The sequence below is a fragment of the Lipotes vexillifer genome, unplaced genomic scaffold, assembly GCF_000442215.2.
Source record: "Lipotes vexillifer unplaced genomic scaffold, Lipotes_vexillifer_v1.1 scaffold382, whole genome shotgun sequence".
In the NCBI taxonomy this organism is placed as follows: Eukaryota; Metazoa; Chordata; class Mammalia; order Artiodactyla; family Lipotidae; genus Lipotes; species Lipotes vexillifer.
The window spans coordinates 10667630-10680782 of NW_006780611.1; the positions used below are offsets into that span (position 1 = coordinate 10667630).

The 13153-nt window shown below is 43.3% G+C and overlaps 1 protein-coding gene across 2 annotated transcripts in view; it reads right to left on the minus strand.

Moving 5' to 3' along the window:
• EIF3L (eukaryotic translation initiation factor 3 subunit L) overlaps positions 1–4861 on the minus strand; it is a 19555-nt gene extending 14694 nt beyond the window's left edge. For both annotated transcript variants that reach the window (XM_007454040.1, XM_007454041.1), the window contains exons 1-4: positions 4756–4861; positions 4161–4209; positions 3052–3262; positions 1659–1738 (exon numbers count right to left, since the gene is read on the minus strand). In XM_007454040.1, the coding sequence (XP_007454102.1) occupies positions 1659–1738; positions 3052–3262; positions 4161–4209; positions 4756–4788 (373 nt within the window). In that variant the 5' untranslated portion in view covers positions 4789–4861. The remainder of the gene's footprint in view (positions 1–1658; positions 1739–3051; positions 3263–4160; positions 4210–4755) is intronic.
• Between the last annotated feature and the right edge of the window lie 8292 nt (positions 4862–13153).

The following is a 13153-nucleotide window of genomic DNA, read 5'->3' on the forward strand; positions in this document are numbered from 1 at the left end:
GGGGGGGGGGGGGCGGGTCTTGGGAATCCTGGAGCTGCAGAATACTCTCCAAAAATATAATAAATTTTAAAAATGGAAAGAAAGGAGCATCTATCTAGTCTTTGTAAAAAAGGAACAAGTTATTCCTAACTGCTGATATATGCATAGAGTATCAGAAGAAGGATAAACAAGAAAATGGTGAACCCTAGATGGCTCCAGAGAGAAAAACAGACAACTTGGGATAGAAATGGGAGGGGGATTTTTATACCAAATATTTCATACTTTGAGTCCTCTGAATCCTTACCTGTTTAAAAACATGTATTACAGGACTCCTATTGTGCTCAACATACAAAATATTATATTCTTTATAGGCAAAATATTAAACAGAGCGTAATGTCTGAGCAACATGGAAACACATTTAAGATTGAGTTCTAGCAAACGTTATGGACACCAAGGGGGGAAAGTGGCGGGGGTGGTGGTGGTGGTGGTGGGATGAACTGGGAGACTGGGATTGACATATATACACTAATGTGTATAAAATAGATAACTAATAAGAACCTGCTATATAAAAAATAAATTAAAAGAAAAAAAAAAAAAAAAGAGTGAGTTCCAGGACTTCCCTGGAGGTCCAGTGGTTAAGAGTCTGCACTCCCAATGCAGGGGGCACGGGTTCAATCCCTGGTCGGGGAACTAAGATCCCGCAGGCCGCACTGTGTGGCCAAAAAAAAAAACAGAGTGAGTTCTAAACCTGAGTAACAATGATGATACTAATGTTTAGTATTCAAAAAATGTTAGCTGTAACAAAAGAAGTGAAAGACTTGTATGTTAAAAAACTAAAAAACACTGTTGAAAGAAATCAAACACCTAAATAAATGGAAAGACATCCAGGTCCACGGATTATAGGACTTAATATTGTTAAATGGCAATACTCTCCCAAATTGATCTTCAGATCCCACATAATTTCTATCGAAATCCAAGCTGGCTTCTTTGCAGAAATTGACAAGCTGATCCTAAAATTCACATGGAAATTCAAGGGACTCAGAAGACCCAAAGCGATTTTGAAAAAGAACAACAAAGGTGGAGGACTTACACTTGCCAATTTCAAAACTTACTCCAAAGCTACAATCATTTAGACAGTGTGGTTGGTACAAGCATAAGGATAGACATAGATCAATGGGATCAAAGTGACAGTCTAGAAATAAACCTGTACATTTACATGATAACAGATTTCGGGAAGTGTCAAGACAATTCAATGGAAAAAGAATGGTCTTTCTGAAAATTGGTACTGGGACAGCTGGCTATCCACATGCAAAAGAACAAAGTTGGCTCTTCTTACTTCACACCATATATAAAAGACACCATCAGAAAGTGAAATGTGAGAGGAGGCCAGAGAGCCCATTCTGGAGCAACTGTAATGACCCCAAAAATTACGGAAGGAAAAGGAAACCAGTCAAGACAAAAATCCCAACTTCAGTTTTCACCACATGTGAAATACCTCTGTCCCCTCTCCATCTATTCAGTTTTCATTCAACAAGTTATTTACTAAGGAATTTACTATGTACCAAACCCTGGGGAAATAAAATGGCGAGCAAAACAGACACAGATCATCCTGAGCTTTCTAATGAGCCTCAGTCATAGGATCCCATCCAACACACAGGACACAAAACACTCACACCTACCGTTGCCAACCTGTGGAGCAATGGTTTCAGCCTCAGGCCAAGGTGTATTCTTGAAAAATCTTTCAGTCAACTTGGTCCAGCTGAAAATCAAGAAAAAATATTCTAGAACTCCAAAACAGGAAGGATCTGAGAAGAGACAATCCTCATATTTTATAAATAAGTACCCAAACTCTGAAAAGGGAAGAAGTCACAGAAACAGAGCCAGGGCCAGAGCCTCCAAGTCTACAACTTTCCTCAACCCAATTCTACACCCCAGACAATCTTTCTTAATAAGGTGAAACATTTCTTTTACATCAGCTAGGCACCTACCAAGCTCTTCAGGATCATCTCCTGCCTCTGTATCATGAACTCTAGTCATATTTCACTGCTTACTGTTCCCTGACTTGAGAACTACCTTTTAGACACCCCCACCCCCCTCCCTTAGCTTTCCACCTCCCCTTCCACTTCCTGGAGCACTGTGCCTCCTCCCCCTCTCCAAACATGGAAGCAAATCAGTCTATTTGTTGCAGTCTGATGCCACAACAGCCCTCAAGCATCCAACGCAAACACTGCTGCCCAAGATGTTTCACAACCCTATTTCCTTGATGAAGTCTTTCCTGACTATCCAACTCTGATTGACCTGTCTCATTTCTAACGCCCATTACATAAGGGCCGTCCCCTCAAAACCAGAAGCAGGGCTTCCCTGGTGGCGCAGTGGTTGAGAGTCCACCTGCCGATGCAGGGGACACGGGTTCATGCCCCGGTCTGGGAATATCCCACATGCCGCGGAGCAGCTGGGCCCGTGAGCCATGGCCGCTGAGCCTGCGCGTCCGGAACCTGTGCTCCACAACGGGAGAGGCCACAACAGTGAGAGGCCCGCGTACAGCAAAAAAAATTTTTTAAATTAAAAAATTAAAAAAAAACCAGAAGCAACCACTCAGAGCTCGGCTCACCCTGTTTTGTGTTGAGACGTTGTCCAGCACAGTTTAGAAATTAGGTTCTGGTGACAGACTGGACAGGTTCAAAACTCAGTACATCCACTTAGCTAGCTATGAGATTTAACCTTTCTGCGCTTTGTTTTCTCATCTATAAAATGAGGAAAACGACAGAACCTACTTCATGGGGTTATTGTGAAGGGTAAATCAGTAAATACAGAGAAAGCACTCCGAACGTTGCCTGATCTATAATGATCATACATATTATAATTATTGATAGTGATAGTATTATTTTAGGCCTTGTATAAGTTCTGGGCAATGAGTTCAACAAAATAACACGTCCCTAGCCCCCAAAGAATCAGAGAAACCCCTCGAGCACTCTCTTTACAGAGAAATGAATAAACATCACCCCTTTTTAGAGACTGCATTACTAAGCCAGTCTCACCCAGTAAGAGATCATTTCAGCCAATGGCCCATACCTGTTCTCATAGATGTCCTGAATCTCATATACCTTCTGGTCAATGACATCACTGGAGACACGACTGGCCTGCAGCTCATACACTTTCTGGTCAATTAAGTCTGAGACAGTTTTGTGGAAATACTGGATGAAATTTTTGATCACTTCAGGGATCACCTGATAGGTCTGCTGTTCATACTGACGTTCATAAGCCAGATCCTGCTTCGGATCTCCTAGAAATTAGATACAATAAATACTTCAAATCCACATATAGGACATAACAAAAGGGCAAGGCCATCCCCTAAACAAAACTCAAGTCTATAAAATCGGGTATAATTCCCTTTTAAACACTCAGAAATATAAATCCTCTCCATATCACTCCCAATCCCCACGGGCCTGTTTCCTCAGAACATTTTCCCACTACTTATTTATTTTATTTATTGAAGTTATTTATTTGCTTATTGTTTCTCGCACCAGAACCTAACGTCTATGAAAGCAAGAACCCTGTCTGTCTTGCACCCAGGTGTACCCTCAAGACCTGGAAGTTATGGGGGAAGGGGGGGAACTGTGCGAAGGGCAGTAAGTAGTAGGCACTTAATATTTTTTGAATAAATGAATGACTGCCATTTTCTACCCATATGACTTGGTGCAAGTAACTAAACTTCTCTGTCCTCAAGTTTTCTCACCTGTAATGTTAATTTATGTCTTTGCAGAACTGCTGTAAGGGGTAAATGAAATACTTCAAGCCAAGTACCCAGAACAACACATGGCACTTACTAAGTGCTAAATCAAACCAAGTTACTGTAACAACTCAGGAAACATCAAAAACCTTCCAAAAAAGATTTCACTTGGACTTGGTTTCAATTGCTTTAATTTTTCACAAGATTTTCTTCTTCAGCTAATAGCTTCAACAAGGAAACCACAGTCAGGACAGTAACCCTTCCCTTCTGAGATTTTGAGGTGGACCATGAATAAGGCCTGGTTTAATAGCTCTCCTGGTGAGAGCTAGTAACTGACTCTAAACCTGGACCATCAAGACTTAGTTTTAAGCAGGTGCCCGTCAGAGCTGCTCTGAGACATCCAAAAAGGTGCCAATCCCTAGAAGCTGGCCAGACAAACCTGTAGACTCACCTGTGTGCATATCATAGTCGCCCGGGTAAGCATAGGGATCGTAAGCAGCCTAGAAACGAAAGAGACACAGACAAGACAGTCACCAGCTCGTGAATCCAAAATGCTCGTTCTAGGTTCTAAGGATACAAAGGTGGATAAGACACAGTCTCGTTCTTTGAGGAACTCACACGCCTGTGAGAAAAGGGAGAATAAACAGACAATGACAATACCGCGTTACGGCTGCAATAAGGTAGAGCAAAGCACAAGAGGCTGTGGGAATCTGCGGGGCCTGACAAGACTGAACCCAGACCATAAGAAATCAGAGTGCAGTTACAGACACACAGAATCCTATAACTAGCCTCCGTTCCCGGACTTGGAAAAGGAGAGGACCAGGGGACCGGACACACGAGATGGGCGGGCCGAGACGGGCTGATCAAGAACCGGGAGCTGCGGGTGGCAACGGCATGAGGAACGCGCAAGCGGGGAGGCCGGCTGGGGCTGGTCGCGGGCCGCGAGTGCTCCCGGAGAGGCCCGGACACCGTCTCCCCGCGGGGCCCAGCATCCAAAGAGCCCTGCCCCTGTCGCGGAGCTCAGCACACGCTCAAGACCAGATTACCTCAGACTCGTAATCGTCAGCAGGATACGACATGGCTGCGGCGCTCGCGGACCTAGGGCGGAAAGAACGGAAAAGGCGGGCCTCGCCTGCCTCTTGACGCCGGAAGTCCAGCCTCCTCTAGGCTGCCGGGAAACCGAAAGCTCTTCCGGGGCCGGCGGAAATCTAAGGCAGCCATATTTGGAAAGGCGAAAGCAACCCACCCATACATTATTCCTCCTTCAAATAGAGGCTCCACAAGGAAGGTGAGTCTATAGTACTTGCAAAATTTTAGAAATAAACACGTGAAATATTTCGGCGTAATAAAGGATGGGCAAAGTAGTTGAAACAAGAAGTAATGACACTCAAAAGATGGCTGACAGCTTCCTCGGCCGCCCTCTCGCATGAAGGGAAAATCGGATATGGGGGGGCCTGATCGTGGATTTAGCTGCAAGAAGTTTGCCTGCGGCAAAAAAAAAAAAAAAAAAAAAAGATTTAAAATACTTTTCATATCAGTGAACATTTGCTCTTCATATTCAATCAGATTCATAACTACCCAAACTGGGATGCTTTAGAGAGTGACACAGAGTGCTGTTAACAATTACTCCAAGACAACAGACAATAAGCAGAACAAGCCCAGGCAATCGGAGACATATGTTCAGTCTATGTATAAGATGTCCACTACATTGTTTTCAAACTTTCTGAAGTTAGAGAATGCCTACAGCTACTTTTAGTGTCCTAATGTTCACAGCTCTTAGTACTGATTTAGGTCCCAAATGCAGTAGCTACATACATTTTGTGTGTGAAACCATAAAGATAAGATGTCTCATGGAGACATGGTGTTTAACTAAGCTGGTACTTCACAGCCTTTGGCGCTCTTCAGCATCACTGCTGGGACATTTTCAAAATGTATGACCTTAGGATCTTTCCAGAACCAGAAAATCAAAATGTCTGGGGATAGGGCCAGGCATCTGCCTTTTGGAAAACCTTTCCAGGGTGAGAACCATTGCACAACTCTATGACTGCTTCAGCCACTTTTTAAGTTAAAAGGCAAATACACTAAAATTGATTGTGAACCCTTATCTGCCGTCAGAGTATTACTAGACTTAGCAGTACTGATTACACTTAGACTAGTGCTTGGTTTTGCTTTAGAATACTCCAGCAATAATAGTATTATTTTAGGAGTGAAGAGAGAGAAAACATGACTGGCAAAAGAATCTGCCTGCTAATGCAGGGCACACGGGTTCGAGCCCTGGTCTGGGATGATCCCACATGCCGCGGAGCAACTAGGCCCGTGAGCCACAACTCACTGAGCCTGCGCGTCTGGAGCCTGTGCTCCGCAACAAGAGAGATCGCGATAGTGAGAGGCCCGCGCACCGCGATGAAGAGTGGCCCCCGCTTGCCACAACTAGAGAAAGCCCTCGCACAGAAACGAAGACCCAACACAGCAAAAATAAATAAATAAATAAATAAATAAACTCCTACCCCCAACACCTTAAAAAAAAAAAAAGTTGAGGCTTAGTCCAATACAGTGAGAGGGCATTGAGAAAAGGCTCCCGCCGACTTTGGACGTTAAGGTTGGAGCAGGCAACGATGAAGCCAGCTGTGATGTGAGGAGAGAGTCGTGGGACCCACCCTCTCGTGCAGCGTTGAGCGCTGTGGGTGGTGTTCGGAATGGAGCATGGGGGTGGGTTGGGCTCCTGAAGAAACCCTAGAGTTAGGGACTGGGTTATAAAACAAACCAACACAAATCGATATGTAGGTCAGGGGCCTTAGTTTAGCCATTTAGAATAGCAGTGCCACGCCCCAACTCCTTGTACCGCGTTTTTGCTTTGAGTTCCCTCCTTGTCTGTTACCTAGAGGTGATAACCGTCGTGGAACTAAGCTTAAGGATGCATCGAGACTCTTCGTCGGCGCAAGGAGTGTAACCCAGCAACGTGCTCCTCTACTCCGATTTCTCCCCTGTCACATTTCCCCTTGTGTCTAGTGGCGTTTGGGATTCAGCTAAAGGAAATCCTGTTGGGAACATTTGAGTTTAGTAGGATATATTTATGTGACACTCTAACGTGAATAGTTATTGCTGGCCTTCCGTGTGTAAGTTACACCTAGCCCGCTGTGATCAATGAGTGTCTTCAATGAAATAAGTATTTAAGGTTAATCAGGGCACTAGAAAGCTTGAAATTACCTGAAATTACAGTTAATCTATGACAAAAATTTGATACAGTTTGCCCTCAACTTTGACAACTCCCCAAATGTTGATAACATTACTAGAAAAGAATTGTGAACTCAGAAGAAATTTTTTCTAAAATAGCAGTAATAAAAAATTTTTGATCTGACATGCTAGAGGAAAGACTAAATTATCTTTCCATTCTCATTGTGGAAAATGATACAAAATTGTTGTTTTATAAAGAGGTGATCAAAGTTAATGCAACCTTAAAAAGAAAAAAATATTAAGGAGATGTTCAAGAAAATTAAATTCGTTTCTGGATTTTGTGATGTTTGTGTTGTCAGCTTTTTCAAATTACAAATTGCAATTTGTAACTGCAAGATTTCTCCCACAATTTGTGTTGTGATTTCTTGTTCTAAATAAATATTCTCCTTCCTACCTAGTTTTGGTTTTGTCATTTTCTGTTCTTTATTCTTCATGTAAGCTGCAGTCACCAGAAACATGTATCCCTTGTTTATAACCATCTAACATATATTTTATTTATTTATTTAGGACTTTCTACCTCTTCCAGAATGCATACCCTAACTTAGAGAATAGTAAAGGCTCTGGGAGGACCTTCCTCACTGGCTACTCTCTCACTTTCCTTTGTGGATTCCTCCTCTCCAATCACTAAATAGTGGACTGACCCTCCTCCCTGGGGTTGGTCCTTGGGTCTCCTCTGTTTACCTTCCCTTCCTGGGTGGCTTATCCAGTCCAGTTTAAATATCCTCCATCTGCCATTGACTCCCCACATTTCTATCTCCATCCCAGACCCCACCCATGGAGTGGACTCATGGCCCATATGAGTACCTGAATATCTAATAGGCCCTCAAACTTAACACTTCCAAACCAAGCTTCTGATTTTTTGCCTCAACCTTGTTCCTCTCACAGTTCTCCCCGTTTAAGGGTAACTCCATTCTTTCAGTCTCTCAGGCCAAAGACTCAGAACCACCCTTGTCTTGAGTCTTCCTCACAGCACATATTCAATGCATCTGCCCTTGCTTGGCTCTACCTTCAAAATGTTCTCAGACTCAATTCTCACCACCTTGCCTCTATCATTCTAGTCTAAGCCACTATCACCTCGTTTGTATTGTAGCAGCTTCCTCACCGTTCCTGCTTCCAGTTCTCCCTATCTGTAGAATTGCATTTGAATGGAAATTTCGGACATTGCTTGGCAGCACATTTAGTCTGCTTAGAAATCCAACTTTGACCTGAGAGCAGCTGGACCCCATTGTAGTCTATGAAATGTTTGATCACAGGGTGTTTGATTTTGCAAGTCTCCCTGGTTAATGGAAAACCAATAGTTCAAAGGGAAAGAATCTGTGGGCAGAACAAAGCTCCTGGAATAATTTTACCTGGGAGAGTTGGCTGAGAGGATTCAGCAGCTGAAAAGCTACCCTATTTCTCTTGATCTTCTTTTGCTTGGGATTTGAGGCAGGAAATTCTGACTCAGAAAAGCCATTAGTTATGTTTTATAGTCGTCCTGCGTTCTTCAGCTATGTTCAAATTTCAAGCCCCACTTCCCGAGAATCTCCAGTTTGTTTGTAGTTCATGTACTGTCTGTTTTGTTTCACTCTCCTGAGATGATCTCAGAAGCCTCTGCTCACTGCCTTTTGGGGCAGGAGTATGTAGGCCTTGAGAGACCGGTACCTGAGTCTTTACAAATCAGAGCTAGAAGTGTCTTTAGGGATCATCTGGTATAGGAATCCACTAGATAGAAAAAAACAATTAATGTTTCCTGAGTGCATGTTAAGTTGTAGCCTTCTTTCACAGAGAATATTGAAGACTGTTGTTCTTGCCTGCAAATAAATATTCACTTACTTTTCTTAAAACACAGTGCCCTCTCTCTGCAGTCTAAAAGATCAATAGATCAATTCTCAAATGGTTAAAAATAGAATCGTCATGCTATATATCTTGATTGGGGTGGTAGTCACCTAAGTGGATACATTTGTCAAAAATCACCAGCCTTGTGCACTTAATCTCCTTGTGTGTGGGGGGATTTTACTCTATATACTTTATACCTCAATAAATTTGATTTAAAAATTATAAGTAGGGACTTCCCTGGTGGCGCAGTGGTTAAGAATCTGCCTGCCAATGCAGGGGACACAGGTTCGAGCCCTGGACCGGGAAGATCCCACATGCCACAGAGCAACTAAGCCCGTGTGCCCCAACTACTGAGCCTGAGCTCTAGAGCCCGCAAGCCACAACTACTGAGCCCACGTGCCACAACTACTGAAGCCTGCGCACCTAGAGCCCGTGCTCCACAACAAGAGAAGCCACCACAATGAGAAGCCCACGCACAACGAAGAGTAGCCCCCACTTGCTGCAAAGAGAAAGCCCGTGCACAGCAATGAAGACCCAATGCAGCCATAAATAAATAAATTTATTTAAAAAAATTGCAAGTAAAATTAACAACAAATAACTAACCAAAAATTTTTGGAACTTACACAATAGACAAAAGATTAATGCCACTGAGAGATTAAAAACGTAATTCTCCTACCAATAAAGAGTGAGCTTATTTAATCATTAATAAAGGAAACAACAGTATGACAGAGCTGCCTTAAAAAGAATTTGAGAATAGTTAATAGCAAAGGAATGATGAAATACAATTACTAAATTAGATCCAAATCTGTTTCCTGCCCTATAGAATAATAAAACCATAACCTTTGGGGTTATCTACTCCATTGGACATACAAAACTTATTGCACCTTATCAGTTTCCTAAAAGCTAACTTCTAACTTTACAGATTTATAAAACATCACTGAGTCCTTGTCAATTGTTAGTCAAAGTTAAACTTCCCCAGAGAGTCAAATGTCCCTTATGTGGGTTTATTAGAAATACTCTAGCATGATATTAAGAAGTCACATAATCACTGTATGTCATGTTTTTAGATACTAAATAATTTTCCTCCACACTAGTTTTCATTACTCCACATTTGATAAAGACAAGCGATATTTTAATTTCCTGTTAACTCCATTTAAGAAAAACAACGTCACTGGGAATTCCCTGGCGGTCCAGTGGTTACAACTCCAAGCTTCCACTGCAGGGGGCGTGGGTTCGATCCCTAGGCCAGGAACTAAGATCCCACAGCCGTGTGGCGCGAAGAGAAAAAAGAAAAACAACATCACAAGTATGAAAAGTATGAGGATAAATGGCAATTGTATTTAGGCCTCAATGTGGAGGTAACAGAGAGTGGGAGAGTGGTGGGGACTGTAGCACTCCCCATCTAAAGAGGAGAGTTGCTGTGCAGCTCCAGCCAACTAGTCCTGTATTGCCATATCTTCTCTCTTTTTAATTTTTTTCGGCCACGCTGCGTGGCTTGGGGCATCTTAGTTCCCCACCAGGGACTGAACCCCGGCCCTCGGCAGTGAAAGTGCAGAGTCCTAACCACTGGACCGCCAGGGAATTCCCTCTTCTCATTTTTAAGAGAATCTGGAAATCAAAAGTTTTATGTTAAAGCTCTCAATTTTTATATGTTGGCAACTAGTTCAAATTGCTCTTAAATATTGTGTAGCATACATGGAATCTAAAAAAATGTTTCTGATGAACCTCGTGGCAGGGCAGGAATAAAGACGTAGATGTAGAGAACGGACTTGAGGGCACAGGGCTGGGGGGAGGGGCGGGGAGGAGGGGAAGCTGGGACAAAGTGAGAGAGTAGCAGACATACATAAACTACCAAAGGTAAAATGGATGGCTACTGGGAAGCTGCTGCACAACACAGGGAGGTCAGCTGGATGCTTTGTGACCACCTAGAGGGGTGGGATAGGGAGGGTGGGAGGGAGGTGCAAGAGGGAGGGGATATGGGGATTTATGTGTACATACAGCTGATTCCCTTTGTTGTACAGCAGAAACTAACACAACATTGTAAAGCAATTATACTCCAATAAAGATATTTTTTTAAAAAATATATAATAAACTGTGATTTGGGCATTAAAAAAAAGAAAATTCACTGATTATTTTGATTAATTAACTTGCTTTAGGTGAATGGGAAGAAATAAAGTACATTTGTGGTATTTTGGAAAAAAAAAAAAAAAAGGACTGTGAATAAAACTACAGAAAGCCACAGCTTTCTTTATCACATCTGAAGCCAGGGGAAGGAAGCAGCTGGTGGCATTGAGACAGCAGGGACAACCTGCTTTTTGATCTTTTCTCTTGTGCCCCTGTTGATACAAAGAAATAAAATGTAAAACAAAAGCAAAAAAATAAAACACTGGCCAACAGGACGAGGGAAAGAATAAAAGGAAATTATAAAAGGAAAGCCAAGCCAGCCTGAGCCAGTGTCAATAGCTGACCTAGAACAATACCTTCTGATGGGAAGATTGAAGCCCAAAGAAAGGAGAAACAGTTGCCCCCAAATCATGAGGTGAGGGGCTTCCCTGGTGGCGCAGTGGTGGAGAGTCCGCCTGCCAAGGCAGGGGACACGGGTTCGTGCCCCGGTCCGGGAAGATCCCGCATGCCGCGGAGCGGCTGGGCCCGTGAGCCGTGGCCGCTGGGCCTGCGCGTCTGGAGCCTGCGCTCCACAACGGGAGAGGCCACAACAGTGAGAGGACCGCATACTGCAAAAAAAAAAAAATCATGAGGTGAGTCACGGCAGAGTAGGACTTAGAACACAAGCTCTTGGATTCCCAGGCAGAAGCTTTTCCCACAAAGCAACATTACAGGTACTTTCTTTGTCTCCTGTTAAGTGCTTCATGTTCTATTTGCTGATTGACCAAACATAAATGACTTGTGTATACATGCTTGAAGCACCCTTAGGTCAAGTTCATGTCAGTGTTATGTGCCCACAGTTGCATAGGATTTGCATGGGCCCTAGCCTGCATCTAAACTTTTTATAATAACAACAATAGCTACCATATTTTGAGCCCTAATTCTGTACCCAGCTCTGTACTAAGTGCTTTACTAACATTGTATTATTTAGTCCTTGTGATAACCACATGATATAGGTACTACTCTTTTATTTATTTATTTATTTGTTTTTGGCTGCGTTGGGTCTTTGTTGCTGCGCGCAGGCTTTCTCTAGTTGCGGCAAGCGGGGGCTACTGTTCGTTGCAGTGCGTGGACTTCTCCTTGCGGTGGCTTCTCTTGTTGCGGAGCACGGGCTCTAGGTGCGCAGGCTTCAGTAGTTGTGGTGCATGGGCTTAGTCGCTCCACGGCACATGGGATCTTCCCGGACCAGGGCTCGAACCCATGTCCCCCGCCTTGGCAGGCAGATTCTTAACCACTGAGCCACGAGGGATGTCTGATATAGGTAGTACTCTTACCTTCATTTTATGGATAAGGAAACTGAAGATAAGCAAAGAAAGTCACTTGCTCAAAGTTATAAACCCACTCATTTGTGGCTTCAAAACTGGTGGTCTGAGGCTTCCCTGGTGGCACAGTGGTTGAGCCCTGGTCCGGGAAGATCCCACATGCCGCAGAGCAACTAAGCCCACGAGCCACAACTACTGAAGCCCGCGCACCGCAATGAAGAGTAGCCCCCACTTGCCACAACCAGAGAAAAGCCCGCGCACAGGAACGAGGACCCAACTCAGCCAAAAATAAATAAATATATATATTAAAACAAACCAACAAAACTGATGGTCTTAACCTCTGGGCTACTATTTTTACTCATTCATTCATTTAATCTGTCAGTCAGTCAGTCAAATAGCTACAACCTGCTGGTGCCAGTTGCTGAGCCAGGCATTATGAGGGAATACAACTTCATAGACCCAAGTTCCAGTCTAAAATCCTGCTGGTGAGGCTAACTGGGTCCACATTCAACCCACATCCCGTTCTTCCAGTCCAAAATAACAAGTGGTTCTTGCAACACACAGAGGGTTGGGCTATGTACTTCAACAAAGTTGATTTTAAAATTAGAAGTAACAGCCACCCGTAGATGTTTAGGGATCCTGTTTAAATTAAAAGATTTCTGACAATGCAAACATCTTCGTAGACCAGATGGTTTGAAGACCCACTGGTAGGAGAAAGACACTGATTGCAAAGACAACTGGGTCAGAATCATCAAGGGTCTTGACTGCTAGGATAAAAGGTTTGGACTTTAGCCTGAGCTCAATGGGTGAGCAGATCCTAGAGATGTGAAGAGAATTGTACTTTAGACAGCAAGTACACCTTTGTTTCTTCACAGAGGGACTGGAGGGATGACGACTATTTTGGAGGTTATTACACGGAAAAAGAGGAGAAATGAATAATAAAGTTATTTCAGGGTACATTCAGCAG